This window comes from Thunnus thynnus, chromosome 12, assembly GCF_963924715.1.
Source record: "Thunnus thynnus chromosome 12, fThuThy2.1, whole genome shotgun sequence".
Taxonomy (NCBI): domain Eukaryota; kingdom Metazoa; phylum Chordata; class Actinopteri; order Scombriformes; family Scombridae; genus Thunnus; species Thunnus thynnus.
This window is the reverse complement of record NC_089528.1, coordinates 18,807,483-18,823,083: the sequence shown is the minus strand read 5'-3', so window position 1 is coordinate 18,823,083 and position 15,601 is coordinate 18,807,483. Positions and strand designations below refer to the sequence as shown.

The following is a 15,601-nucleotide window of genomic DNA, read 5'->3' as shown; positions in this document are numbered from 1 at the left end:
ATGTTCAGTCCATCAACAGACAAAATACCAAGAAATTAACATTTTCTGATCAAAACAGTCAGAGCTGTGATTGTGTTGTATTGGGAAAAGAGTGAATCAGCAGCAGCAAAGGTTTACTAATCCGCAGATGCAGAGGCAGCGACGGGAGACAGGAAGGTACGAACTGTGCTGCAGAATAGAGACACTTTGAGATAAGTACAGTTACAGAAAATGCAAACTAGATGAGTCACCACTCCTCCTCGCGCGTATCAGAACAACACTTTTCAGGTAAGGTCATTACAATTACAGATAACAATACAGAGCCGGAATACAGTACTGTGCAAACTGTGTGACTGTGTTTCACTTCATCTATTGCAGGTTTGCAGTTCTGTCGACGTCCTCCCCATAACCCCCTCAAGCTCACTTAGTAGGAGCTTTGGCCCTCATTTATTGCGCTATTGTTGAAACCACTGCGAATCTAAAGATTGGCATGGTGGTGATACAGACACTGTGTGATTCATGGTGCTTTCTCGATATTAGCAGAAGAGTGCAAGCTGAGAGAGCACATCTACAACACATACAGTGCATTTCTGGCTGTGCTCTGAAATAACACAAAGCCCACTTTCGACTGCCCCCCATTAAAATCCACAGGTGGCATGTAGGCTCCCAATCAAATCCATTAATAAATGAGAGCCATTGTAATTTTGAATTAAACCCAGCTCTGAACTCAGCTCCAGTCACATTTGGATATCCATGACAACAGTCAATTTAGCACTTTTTTTATAGGGTCTGACCGTGAATACACACCATTTCAGTGTCCAAACTGTAACAGCCCCTAACAAAATAAAACAAGCAGTCACACACAAGGTTGGGAAGCTTTACATTCCAAAAGATGTGTTACTGGTGAGAATCATGTCCCCAGTGAAACCATTATTTTATATCCTCCAGTTCCAGAGCCATAATAAGTCTCAGGGGAGTGCATAGCAATGACAAGCATCTCCCTCTAAACACGGAGGAAGGCAGGAAAGGCTAATAAATTGGAACTTGTTACAGTTGTCAGATCGAGGATCAATCATCAAGCGTGAACATAAAACACTTTATACAGCAACAGTCTGTTATACTACCTTTAAGAAGTTTGAACGTACAGTCACTACATTTAACTGTAACTTTCTCAAGAAACAAGTTTGAACCAGTGAGAAATAAAACATAATTTATTTGCATTAGTTCAAATGCAACCCACGTATCCTACAGTAATGCCAGTTTTACACCAAACACACAATAGAGAGCAGCACATAAACTGGGATAATATGGACTACACAGAAATGTGCATCATTCTTTAGATTCCTGTTCTTTGAGTTGGAATTATCTAATTATATAAGATGACCATCAGATTTTATGACGTTTAAATACCAATACCAGGTCAAATACCTCCACACTAATTAGAGCTAGTCTTTGATTCTTATTATAGAACAACAGAGAATAAATTCTTCTCTTACAAATATCCTGAAAAAAAGGAATCTCATTGAGCTCATGCTCACATATTGATTCTCTTGAGTGAAGACTGCCTCCTTTAGTATGTCGTAATGTTCACTGATCCAATATATTGATCAGCAGGGGAATGAGATGTCATTTTGTTGTCAACATAGTCAAATGCTGGTGAGCCACAGCATGCTGAACATAGAGGTCTTTCAGAGCAAATACAGAGAGAGAAGAAAACAAGGGATATAGGGTTGAAGTTTGCATTGTAGCCCATGTTAACTGCAGGAAGACTGTGTTGCACCTTAAGAGCTGGTTAGATGAGTCGGGTAATTGTGCTGAACGTAGAGTAATGCAATTCGTCAGCATAGGAGCATGCCTCACAGACGACTGCCATGGCAACAGACTGGCCCAAGGTAACAGGGGGCTAGATTTCATTTCAGTTCACACTGAAATGAGAAAACAGATTTATCATGAACCTGTACATATCAGGCTTCGATTTATTTAAGCAGCTAATGGTTGAAGACTGAAGGTTAAACAAAGAAAGGTTATCATCTGTGTTCAGACATCTGATAAAAAAAACAACAACAAAAAAAACATAATTTTTTGATTGGTACATGATTGCTAATGGCACTTCAGTCATTACTGATAGAGCCTGGAAAACATAAGCATTTAATTGTTTTTGTGCTTACTTGTTTGTTAATCAGTAAATGCTTAAAATCCAATGTAATTCTATTAACTGTTTAAATTTCAGACATTTAATCAATTGAACAGTTTCATGCACTGAAGCAGATATGACGGTCTGTTTGATGGTCTGAAAAATCTGTTGTTTAACTGGTGTGCAATAGGACCTTAGCTGGACCCAGTAAAGGGAGACAAAAATAATTACGATCCAATGAGTGTTCAAAGGGCAGATAATATACTCCCTTGTCAATGCAAGGACTTTCCCTTTGGCTACATGCTTTGAAATCTTGGAGTTGCCACAATATAGAGAGATTAAAAAACAGGGAGGACGAGTCATGAGATAATACATTTCATAAAGACATTGCTGAAAGCTGGGATGATAATTCCAGAGTATAAAGCTGTATATGATATTTGCATGTGTTGCCTGGCAACCCTCTCACCAGACTAGAAAGTTGATATTGAATGACTGCGTTAGAGGACTTTACATCCAATGCCAACGTTTTTAAATCTTTCTACCGTGTCTATGCATGAAAACTATGGTGAGGTTATGGTTTGGGAAAGACTGTGTTAATGTTAAATAAAATATGGTTCAAGTACGGTTGAGGTTAAGCAACCAAAACACTTGGTGGTTACAGATCATGTTTACTTCATGCTTTAATAAAATATTAACTGCAGGTCTGTGACAGGACGCAAACCAGTATCTTGTATGAAAGTCAGACATGTCTACACACTCATCCACCACTCCAACCTCCACACTACAGTATTACTTCCTGTCTCGCTGCATGTGGAGTCTTGCATTGGCACTGAACTTTGCTACTGGATGTAGATTGTGAGGTACAGAATTGTCCAATATGGGTGTAAATCATAAGAGACTAGGCTGAGCTGGAATAGAGCTCAGGTTAAAGAAGTTAAAATGAATACACACAAGTGGAAAATTCACTTAAAGGCACTCCTTACATCAATATACAAAAATAAAATTCAGATGTTAGCTCAGAGGGTTACACATTGAGAGGTTGGAGAAATGCCTGAGTGTCTCATAGCAGAGGTGTGACCTTCTGTCTGGCCACTGACCGCAGGCTATCACATCATCTAACAGCTTTGTGCCTGTAACTGCAGTATGTTCTGCAACTGCAGACTAGAACAGTATATAAAAATAAGCTTGTTGAAGGCTTACTTGTGTCTCTATTTCTGGCCACAGCGCTGTAAGATTGGATTTTTGCAACTACTGAAGTGTTTGAGGGCCATTGACCTACTATGCATTATTCAACATAGTTCAGCTGACACTGTGAAAAGCAGCACCAATGATGCAAAACAATACGCAACACATGAGCTGCAGGAATAAGAATAAAATCACATCATACTGCTGTCCATGTAAAACCCTTGTGTGAAGTAAAAAGGGATCTTCTGGATTTAGCATTAACCACAAATTAAAGGATTTTGAAAGATAATAGTATTGGCCATGGTTGTTACGGGACAAATGAAAGAGACAAATCATGACAGAGCACATTATGTACCAAGCGCAAACTAAGTGGGTTTAATGATGAAAAATGCAGCCAGTGTAAAGCTCAGAGGCACACACCAATCTCCCTAAGATTAATTTCATTAAGAACAGTAATTCAAGACTGCAAGCCATCTCATATCAAAGCAAAAGCAGAGCAGACAAACAACTTGGAACTTTTTCATTATGAGGATAAAATGTTCTAAAAGTCTTTCTTGGGAAAGGAAGAAATTTTGTTATTCCTTAATTTTTAAATATTCCTACAAGACTTGTGAAAGTGGAAACATTTTGTTTCTCATGAACAAATCTCATAAATGGAGCTTGTACGATACAGAGGGACATGTTGACTATTTGGTCTTCATTCAAGTAATCCAGTCTTGGATTAAGATAAACGAACCGCCACAGCCCATGAATGTAAATGAGTTAAGCACAGCAGCCCTATTTATGATCATGCAACGCAGGTCGCAATCAAGGTAATGACAGGTGAAATGATTTCTAACGCAGTTCTGTCTGTATGATTAGTGGTTCAATAAACTAAAATATAAGGGACTGAGGGAGTCGCCTGTTTTCAAGCTGTGGGCAAAATTTGGTGGGAATTAAACATTCTGAACATGTAGGAGGCAGAATCGATTTACTCAGAGACATGTTCATTTGTGCTTCCACATTGTGTTGTTGTATTTTAATGGAAAAGGCACTCATGCAAATAGAAGGTGCAAAATGCTCATTGTGCCCCAGAAAGACCAAAAATATAGAACTGCTTGTTTTGCAGAAGAAACTACATATTTGGTTAATCTGCTGTTCTATACTGATGATTCATGAGCGTAAATTAAACTAGATTAAACTTTGCTCACATTATAAATGCACAGTTTTACAAATATTTTGATCAAGTGATATCACTTTACCTGAGGTTACACTGATTGAATAACAATAACAGTCTCAAGCAAACTGAGTGCCTTGTGTGCTATTTTCTATCTGCAAATATAAGGGAGGCAATGAACCAACAGATACAGTAACTTTTAGTTTCAAACTGTGTTCTGGCAATTTGAGCTCCCTCACGGGGAGCTTTGATGCTGACTAAACCAATTTTACTTTTGGAGCATTAAATTGAAAATTCTCTCTTAATGTTTGGAACCTTCATTATTCTCAGTTTAGCATCTTACTGGAACCTGGTTATTTTTATCATAGAAAGCAGGGCCGAGTGTACAATTGAAATCATATGGAGATATACATATATTTCTGATATCAGTATATATTATGGAATGGCAAACTCAAAACTAAAATAATCAAAAAGTTGAACTGTACTCAACTGTTACATATTACATCAGTCAAAACTCAGGTCAAACAGAAACTTCAATAATTCTTTTTCTTGTATCTGATAATCAAAATTATTCAAGTAAAGTCAATTTTATTTATATAGCCTGAAATCACAAATTCCCCTCAGGGGCTTTACAATATGTACAACATACATACAACACCCTGTATCTGTCAACCCTCGCTTCCAGAAAAAAACTAGTTTAGAAAAACCCCACATTTAAAGGTCTAGAATGAGCAGCTTTTTTGCTTTTAATTATGACTTTGAATCACTGGTTTGGAGTAGGAGTTCTGTAAAACAATTACATGATATGATCACATCATCACAATATGATTCCTCTCAAAGTCGTTAAACGAACAATTTGAATCATTGCCCAACCCTGATGCAATGTCTGGCTGTTTGTACTTCAGGTTTATTTGTTTACAGTCATTATTCTGTTGTAGTGTTTTACCTAAACTTAATTGGGCGTTTTTTTATACCTGGCTGTGTCAAACAATGGCTTACAATAAACAATGAGTCAGAACTTCATTTGCCTTACTATAGTCAAATACAGATCAATGAAAAAATGTATTGACACAACAGCCAAACCCATTCAGTCTCTCCTGTGCCACACAGCTCCACATGAGTTTGACTTTTTATGACTGTTTTAAATATTTTAGTAAGATATGGATAGTGAGGCTGCTGCTATAATTATCATAGCAGGGAGTATTAGTGCAATATTTTTGGCTATACCACCCACCCCTATTTTTGACCAGCAAGCTAGGAAAACTAACACCTGTCACAGCAATGTGACACGGGGCAATTATTTGTATTATAACAATTCATAACATTATTTATACATTTTAAACTAACTTTTGACAGCTATAGGACAGTATGAGTCTCCATAGGAATATTTAGACATGCAGTATTACAGGAAACTTGGTCGCAGCAGCAGCAGCAGCAAGCTATGATAACTAATGTTATCTGCTGATGTCAAATACGAGCAGTGACATAAAGCAAACAGAGTTTAGGCTCATTCGAGACAAATTTCACCCTGCATCCCTGTATGGAATTTGGATGAGAGAAACCGGAAACTGCAGCCAAGTTAGACAGTTTCAGGCGTCCAGAGATTACACTGAAAGTTAATCAAATATTTTTCATATTGCAAAACTGTTGGGTCAGTGATAAGGTAAGAAGTGTCATGCTAATTTTAATTAAACTATCACACAGCTCGTCAGTCTCCAGTAATTGTTGATAATGTGGATGTTTTAAGTTTGACATAGACCTTTAGCTATTATATTTTTTCCCAATATTTGTTGTTTAAAGAGCCCTTCCACTAGATTGAAATCACAATATAATTATTCAATGATTATGACAAAAACAAACATACAGATAACAGCACTCATGGCCTCCAATTTCTTCTGCACACTGTTTCTGCAACAATGATGTATTACTTTTCCAGGCTTGCTTCAGTCAGAAGTCCTGAGATTAATTCACCTGCAGTGAATGTCGGGGGTTGCTTCACTCAGACTACGCTAGCTGAATGTTACTGAACACTAGAGTAACTTTGTCAAATGTAATGGTGTTTCTTTCACTTACAGCATGTCTCAAACTTTTTTTATGGCATAGTGCATTTATTTTTAGGTCTGGTTTGATATCACTTACTTGAATGAAACAATGGCAGAGAAACATAGACTTCTCCATGAAATTACTCTTCTCCTTCTTAGACATACTGTTGTTTACAACACACATATATTTCCTCTTTCTGCCTCCTTGTCATGCCCTACTCTAAATAATGGAGACCTCAGTGTAACAGGTAATGTTGTAAACAGTAGTAGGGATCAGGTGATTCACGACTTAAAAGACTTTAAAAGAACGAGGACTGTTGTTAAATTTAATGATTATGTAGTCTAAATTAACAGCTTTAATGTGTATGTATAAGCTGACAAGATCACTTATGGGAGGCTTGTCTGAGAGTATTTGTCCAAAGATATTCCTGTAATGACCATGTTTTACAGAGTATGTTAAGTGAAGTACTTTGTGCTGACATTTTCCCATAAAAGAAATGTCTTCACACCTTGCTAATGTGAATCCACATCAGGAACCTGTATCGCTCGTTGAGTCAAATATCCCTTTAACCAGTAAATGGTTTAAACCCCTTTAACCACTATCAGTACAAAGGCACAGAGGATATTTGGTTTTGTAAAAACGGTCACAGATGGTCACAGATTTTTCATTTAAAAATGCATTGCACCTCAGCTCTGTTTGTTACAGTTTATCTAGTCTGATTTTGCACATACACCATGTTCTCCTCTTTTCCTACACGTCCTCTTCCTCTGAGTTTATACAGAGTATGTCTGCCTCTTGAGAAACTCATGAAATGTTATTCAGTGGAGCGTCTTGTTTTCTTCTTTCCCGACACTCTCCGATGTTGCTTCCCTTCACCGTGTTCACGTATCAGCTACTGTTGCCGAGCAGCTGGTAGTACAGCGTAGATACATGAATTCTTTTTTTTTTTTTTTTTCCCACTTTAACTGATCAGTTTAATGATGCAGATTTAAAGACTACTTGTTCCCACCAGCTGAATTCTGAGGATAGCTTTGTTCCACAAAGTCAGCCCACATACCCACTTGACAAAACCAAATGACTTCAGTAGGTTCACACGGTGGCTGCAGGAGCATTTTGTGGATTTTCCGTTTTACCGCTGCAAATTCTATTTCATGGGAAGAAGCTTTGTGAGGTGTTGGTACACGCTCTCATTGTGTTGTGTTGGTACATGCTCTGACTGTATATCCCTGTATGTTTACACATGCCTCCATGTGTCGGTGCCAGCTACAGTTTTCCGGACTGCAGGCATGCCTCTGTGTGTTCTGTCCGCGCATGGTATGTACACATGGTAAGAGGATATGTAAACAAAGGTTTGAGCATATGCATCGGTTAGACCCTGACTGATGTTGGATTTTGAGAGCTGAAACTAATATTTGGGAGTGCAAAAGTCCTGATAACAATACCTCTCAGAAACACACATAGCAGCAAAGGCATATGTGTAACAAATAAGTTTAAAGCTGGACTAAGGGGTCATGCATAATGATGAACCTACAGATATCACTCGACTCTGAAGTTTCCCTCATTTCTACAAAGCATTGTAGCGTCTTTCTCATTGTATTGATTGAATGGCCTGCACTGTTTTTGTTTACTAGCAGTGCTGTCATCAATCCTGTTTCCACCTGCACCAGGCAGCTGTTTTTAGCAAAAAAGGTCTGATACACAAACTGTACGCACCAAATGACATATAGTTAGTGATTAACGACTAGCTGGTGGACATAGTGGAGCATTTAGCTGCTCAAGAGCTCTAGAGACGAGTTGAGAAAAAGAGTTGGTGTATGTATTTATTGCCTGTATCTAAGCGTTTCTTGTGTGAGACATGAATATGCGCAGGATGTGAAAACAAATTTCCCTCCTGGGACAATAAAGACTATCTATCTACATTTGTCGCGTGGCCAGAAATACAACACTAAATGAATGCTAATGTGGCTTTGTGTCGGCTGGATGTGTCAACTATTTGTTAAAATGTTTGCCGTAACAAATTTATAAGGTGATAATATGTCAGTGTTGTGTTTACAGCTTGTTCCGCTTCCCCCAAGTGAAAAAAATATTAATCAGTCGATGCTGCTTTAATCACGGCTCAATTCTATGTGGGTGACAGGGTCCAGGTACAGCTTAATGTAAACGTATTGCAGCCATTATTTGGTACAATTGTATTTGAAAAGTCAAAATGTCTTCTAAGAGAAAGGTTGATTCAGACACTGACACATAATTTGGTTATCAAAGAATTGGGACAAATATTTATTTTACAGGGTTTCTTACAATTGATCATTATACTTATTATTAACAGAATCTGCATCACCATCTGCTGAACTGTGAGATTTTACTGTGCCAACTCAGCTGCTGCAGTGTTGTAAACAAAAGAACCTGCACAACAAACAATGAAATTATTACTGTTTGTAAATTGCATTATTTGCTCTATTTGTGCATATCAGCCATACTGTATACCACCAGTATCTCTTGGCCAGTAATATTAGGGCCTCTGAAATATGGGCTTGGCTCTTGCATCATTCAGGTCGGAGAGTGGGCTTTAAATGTTCAGGACCTCTACCTAAAACTAAAATCTCCACTGTGTAGATCCGCAACACACATTGTGTCATCCCGCCTCATCTCAGCTATAGCCATGTTTCAGCCTCTCGGCACCTGCTGTCATCTAGAAGATAAGATGAAAGATAACTCACATCTTAAAGACTGAGCTTCAGCAAAATGTGATGATGAATACTGATTTTACACACTCAGTGAGAAATGGACAGAAATGTAGCCCAGAGGCACTTGTCATGACCTGTCAAGATTTAAGAAAGGGGTGCTACATCCACACGATCAGATTATGATAATCAACCTCTTGTTCACTAGCTGCAGTCTATCATCGACTGAGGTGCCATTTACATACACTGTTAGTAATAGGCTACTCATGTGGTCTTTGAAAGACGTGCGAGTCAATAAATACATATTGATAAAGGTCATTTCTCTGACCAGAACACTGCCATTTAATCTTAAATACCACCTTTAAAATGTAAATTTACCATATGAACAGGTATAATCCCCAGTATCTTAAATTAAACTATTGAAGTTGTATTACAGTTGATATGGTGACAAAAATGTCAAAATTAAAACCTAGTTAATCCTACTATTATCTTATGTCAAGGTTTCAGGATTAGCGTTATAATAGGGTAGGAAAGCAGCTTTTGTGAGATTTCAGGAGAAGATTTCAACTCTGGTTCACTTCAGACTGTAATGTAGATTTTTACACATTACCAAAGACTTTGTGCTAAATGTGTTTTATCATTCTGAGACTAAGCTCACCATGGTAGGAATTTAAGCATATGAATTTGTGGAGGTTATAGAGTATACTCATCTAAAGGATGAGGATACTCTCAAAAATGTATCAACTGCATTTGAAAAAAAGCGGTTTTTCAAATTGAAACAGCTTGTTTTGACCTAAGAACTGGGCTAGAGAGCTAACTAAATGTTCTTAAGATTGGGCCATGCATGGGCCTCAAAAATTCTCTGTTTTTTCATGACATTTGTAACATATGCCCCATAAAATCATTAACAGGGATTAAAGTAGTTACTGGAAACACAAATTGCCATTCGCCTCTTACCCATCCATCTATTACAATGCAAAACATTCTGAATGCTTTGTTTCCCAACTGCATCATAACACAGACTTAATGGAATTCTTCCTTCATTTATTCAAGGTCAAAGCTCATCACTCCCAAAGTCCTTTGCATTGTAAATCTTCCTCTCAACGCGTCTGTGAGGGAATTTGAATAATTGAAAATTTCCTGTAGTCGTTGTCTAAATATCAGAATACTGCCAGTGAATAGTGATTGAAAAGAAAACAACATGAACACATATTAGTAGATGAAGTCAACAAAACTCAACTTGGTATATGAGGAACATGTCTTGATTTTGTGCCTTCTCCTGAAGATTTCTAATAGAAAGGTAGCTGAGATGGGTTCTTTTTCCCACTGAAGCAGGTTATGAACTCTGTCACTCTATTAGCTAGCAAGCCTCAGTGTTTACAGTTAGTTTTTGTGAGATTATTATCACATAGAGCACCAAACACTCAGCTAGATGGGTATGGCATACTGGCATTCATCCAAGCTCTGACAAACACATTTCTGCCCACTGAGAGCATAATGCAGCGTGGTGTGGCACTGCTTGAACCGCTCCATCCAAACAACATACCACAATGATGGAAGGATATCAACAAGACTGTTCAAACCTGATGACACTTCAGAGCCAGGTGGAGGGTCACGGTTTGCTGGACCACCAAATCCGCCCAACAAAAACAAGTCAACATTCAGCATGAACCAAATCCATCAACCGTTTCTACAAGCTCATTTGAGGCTGCAAGCATTTTCAATCAAGCAATATGACAACAATTAGCTTCCCATGAACGACTTGTTTGTTAAGACACTCTTGAGTGCTGCTTGGAAACAAACATGTACATGGACACAGTCCCAATGCAAGATATTTGTGACACAAATTGAAAAGAAATACGATTGAAAGGAAATATTAAATTAGTGTTTTATCTTTTCCCTACAGCAGAGAAGAGCTTTGATCAACTCTAAAGATTGTAGAATCAGTCACTTAAAAACTGGCCATCTGTAGGGATTTCTTTCAGGGTTGATTAAAGATACAACATAGATAACAAATCGTATTTTTTGAGAGTGGATAGACTCAATTGGGAGATAAGTAAGTTAGGTGTTACTCCATCAAACCTGCACTTTAAGAGATTAGATATAGGACAGAGACACAGAGCAGATAATAAAGTGTCTTAAATTAAGAGTTGGGACTTAAATGGAAACAAGTGATATTGCAGTGCTGCCTGTCTCTTGGCTGCTTCTTAAATTTTTTTTTGGCTGATGTACAATATTCTTGTTTAAATAAAATAATGGGCAATCCAGACTGAGAAAAGAAGAGCTTTGCCTACTGCTGCTGGTAATGAATGAAACAGTCTGATTACACCCAAACTTGTATTGGATAGCAGTAAGAGTGGAGAACACGGGTTGCATGACAGGAGAAATGTTTAGAGCTACATCATAACACAAAGAAATGTAAAATGAACTATAGCGAATGACGTCACACCCTCTCACTTGCCATTTTTCATGATGCTCTTTTGACTATGGCAATAACCGACTACAGGACCAACTTTTTTTTTTTTTTTTTTTTACAGTGTACATTACAATACAGCTGCTGCACATAGCTGTGTTAAATTCATTACATGGATAATATATTGTCCTCATGTCACCTGGATCCAGGTCTCTGCTTTAACTAATATATTCTATCACTTCTAATCAACACAGGAAACAACTGTGGGTCCATGTTCATTTTACTGTGACTGTTTTAAATTAGTTTTCAGTTTAATACTACTTCATCACAACCTGTATAGACATGTGCAATTTCAAATGAATCAGGTTAAAACTGAAACAAAAAGATTGTATGGTGAATGAAAAGTAAGGTTGGACAGATAGTCAAAGTAAGTAAGAAAATCTACTTAGACTACTTACTGATAACTCAGCACCAAAGACCTTCCTCTGAATGATTTCTAGTCTTTATAGAAGTTATCCTCTTTTTTTAGGCATTTGAAATACACAACAAAAATGACTTTGTTTTCATTGAAGAGTGAGCAATAACTATTGTGAAACAGATAATTTAGAGGAGCACTAATTCTAATAAACAAGGGACAGAAATAATGACAACAGACAGCACAGTGACCTCCAACCTAATAACAAAGCAATATTCAGTTTGGAGCCTCAATTTGTACAACATGATTAAAACATCTGTCAGATTTACCAAAACAAATGCTTGTTTGCATGCTGAAACAATCTATTTGACCTCACAACAACACCTCATATACAAAAAGCCCCATTTCAAACTCAAGTGGTACCTCCAAAAAACAACATCTAACAAAAATGATTTCCCTCCTCCTAGAAGCCAAACTGTCTTCAGAAATCACTGAGTGATTCAGTAATGGCAAAAAAGGAAAATCATTGCAGCATTTCACCTCAGGACTTAACCTTATCACAAATGTCATCCACTGTTTGCTCTTCTCACAGCACAAGCATCAACAGTACACAATACAATACCTAATCACAATTAATTTCAACAGCAGCTTTTGTAAGTACTGACAACACTATAAAAACACTTAAGAAATAACAAATGCAATAAACCCAGACATTTGCTTCAAATAAAATGCTCAAGCAACATCAAAACTCAGTCTAAGCTCATCTAAACATGAAAGAAAGGGACAGACTGTCAGGACTGGCAGGGAATAGAAAAGCAGACATGCAGTACAGAATTGCAGCATGTTGAGTGAGAAGATAAGAGCATGGACGCATGGACACTTACTGTGGTGAAGTTCACTGGGTAGCAATCCTCTCCTCGAAAGGTGCATTGCAGTAGCATGTCGTTGATGTCATGACCTGTGCGGTTATAGAAATCAGTCATGTTGAACAGTTTGGGCTTGAAGTTCTGGAAGTTTGCCTTATCCTTAAGAGCAGCCAGAACCTCAGGCTCAGCCAAGTGTGGGTTGGCTATTTGATAGTTATTATTGAGGAGGGCCAGGAGCTCCCCCACATGATAGAGGTCATTTCTGGTGATTTTGGAAAAGCGGAACTCATTGAGGTTACAGAAGGTGACAGCTGGGAAGGTGAGGTTAGTCGCCGCTACCTCGTCCAGCTTGGTGACGTGAGGGTACTCCAGGTAGTATGACACTCGATCCATGCAGACCAGCATCAATAAGCCTAGTGAACCAAGGAAAGAAAGAGTCCAAAGGAACCGACGGAATGTCATGTGCCCATAGGCGAATATGTGACTCATGCCATGTAGGGTGGATATGTTAGCAAAAGCTTGCAGGTTCGAGGGCCTGATGCTTTCAATGCTTTCCTCTGAGCTTCCTTTCATGGCTGTAGAGTGATGCTCAACACTGTTTCCCCAAGAACTTCAGGTCAGAGACTTTGCTTAGCAACAGCAATAGCAGAATCCAACCGTGGTGTTGGTTTGGCACACTGCTTCTTTATTCCCTCAAGAATGGTTCAGTAAATAGCTACCTTAAAATGGTTGTCAGTCTCTGTAACAGTTTTCCTTTCATCACAATTCACCTTCCAGTGGTTGTCAGCTGTTCCTGTAGTCCCAGGTCCCCCCTTTTCTTTCAGCCTGCTATTTTATTATCTCCAAAGCTGTCTCTCTCACTCCCTGCTCAGCTGTCCTTTGTAGCGGCACCAAACACAATGACAGCTCCAGAAACACCCACTTCTACCAAAATGCAATGCCTCCTGATTCCTGAGTTGTGTGAAAAGGGACAAGAATACAAGAGACAAGAAACGAGAGAAGAACAGAGAAAATCGCAGACGTAAGGACAGAGGCAAAGAGATAAGGGGGGGGGGGGGGACTGCGATGAAAAGGGCTAGCGTTTGGAGAGAGGTGCTAAGCCTCAGCAGTCAATGGGACCCTTCCTCCTCCAATCGGAGAGAATGCCTCTACATCGCTGTGATAATGGGATGCAATGGTTTTGTGAATGGAGGTAATAAAGAGAGAAATGGCTCACTGGTCCCTCGCTGCCACCTTCCTTTTTCTCTCGTGTCTCTTTTGCTCTTCTCTTTTCTTCCAGAAATGAAAATGAGGGGGGTCAAAGACCTCCGACCAGCCCACCACTGTGCTTGGCAACCGGCGTTCACAGCTTCCACGGGTTCCACTTCCTTATTTGCACAGATCCTTAGTTAATAGAGAAGACCACCTCTTGATGCTTTATGGTTACCCCCCACCAGCATAACCACTAAAGCCGCTTCGAGACCTCCAGCTTTGGTCCTGTTAACATACAGATTTATATTCTGCCGTGTGGAGCCTTTCACTCTCTTTTTCGCTTCCTCTCTCTCTCTCTCTCCCACCACTCCCCCCTTTCTTGCGCTCTCTCTCTCTCTCTCTTTCAGTCTCCCTCTCTCTCCCTCTTCCTCTTTAGTAGTCAGGATCCATCCCACTGCTGAATGGCTGCTTTGCCTGTGTGTCTGTGCTCACAGGGGAAGTCTCTCAATCTGGACACCACCTTCAATTGTGTTATTATTCTCTAATCTGCTCCTACAGGCTCTGCCATCAGCATGTTTGCTCGCATAAAAGAATGCCACAGGTTGCATGTTTATTGCATTGACGTATGCATTTAAATCTAACTGGAGATGTCCCCATTTTAACCTTTTTATCGCCATGAGAACAAGTAAAGCAAGAAAAAAGATGACCAAATACACCTGGCTATGTCTTGATTATTACATATAATTAATCATTTGATTTGAGATCTTTATGTATTGTCTTCTCTTGTGAAAGCATGGGTATTTATTTATTTATTTATTATTGCAATTGAAAGCAATGAACTAATTCAAAAAGCCTTACACACTGTGGCTATAGCAATCTAGGATATGGTTCATTGTGTGTGACTACATGAGAGTTTCAGGCTTGACCGGTGATGGAGTTGGTGATTTTATTGGGGTTAAAAGTTCACCACACTCTTCTGAGAAACCTTTTTCATTTCTCCTGGGACCAAACAAGATTATCACTCATTGGCTACCCGAGGATGTCTTATTATCATAACAATAGGTGAACTGCCAAGGATATGGCCGCAGCCCTTGAGGATTAAATCAATATTCTGTCCTAGTAACCAAGCACAGAGACCATAGCAACCATTATCCACAACACTATAGAGGTATGCAATTCAGATAAAACTATGAACGATTTCATCTGTAAACTTCTAAGAATTGCAATGTCAACCATACATTGTCACAGTTGAGATGCAATTTGAAAAATGCTCACTGAGTGAAATTCAACATGAGGCCTGAAGTAATAGTCTATTCTGGTTTTGAATCCACCTATCACAGTATTTACCTGACAGGGTAAATACTGTGATAGGGTTGGGAGAGGTCTACCAGAAACAATGTCTGAGGTATTGCAATTTCAGAACTACAAGACACTAGACATTTTATTGCCTCTTCAACCCAAAAGCAGTGCATGCTAAACATCAGAACAGGACTGTTTCACTTTGATGACTCAAAACATCATGACAACTTAAACATATC

The 15,601-nt window shown here is 38.8% G+C and overlaps 1 protein-coding gene across 5 annotated transcripts in view; it reads right to left on the bottom strand.

The window, feature by feature from the left end:
- Nucleotides 1–15,601, bottom strand: part of asic1c (acid-sensing (proton-gated) ion channel 1c) — a 107,358-nt gene that overhangs the window by 86,204 nt on the left and 5,553 nt on the right. Inside the window, exon 1 of one of the 5 annotated variants that reach the window (XM_067606082.1) lies at nt 12,891–14,496. The exons of 2 other annotated variants lie outside the window; for them this stretch is intronic. In XM_067606082.1, coding sequence (XP_067462183.1) covers nt 12,891–13,445 — 555 coding nt within the window. In that variant the 5' untranslated portion in view covers nt 13,446–14,496. Of the gene's footprint in view, nt 1–12,890; nt 14,497–15,601 lie in introns of those variants that run through there. 2 more of the 5 variants (XM_067606081.1, XM_067606083.1) reach the window with 2 other exon arrangements.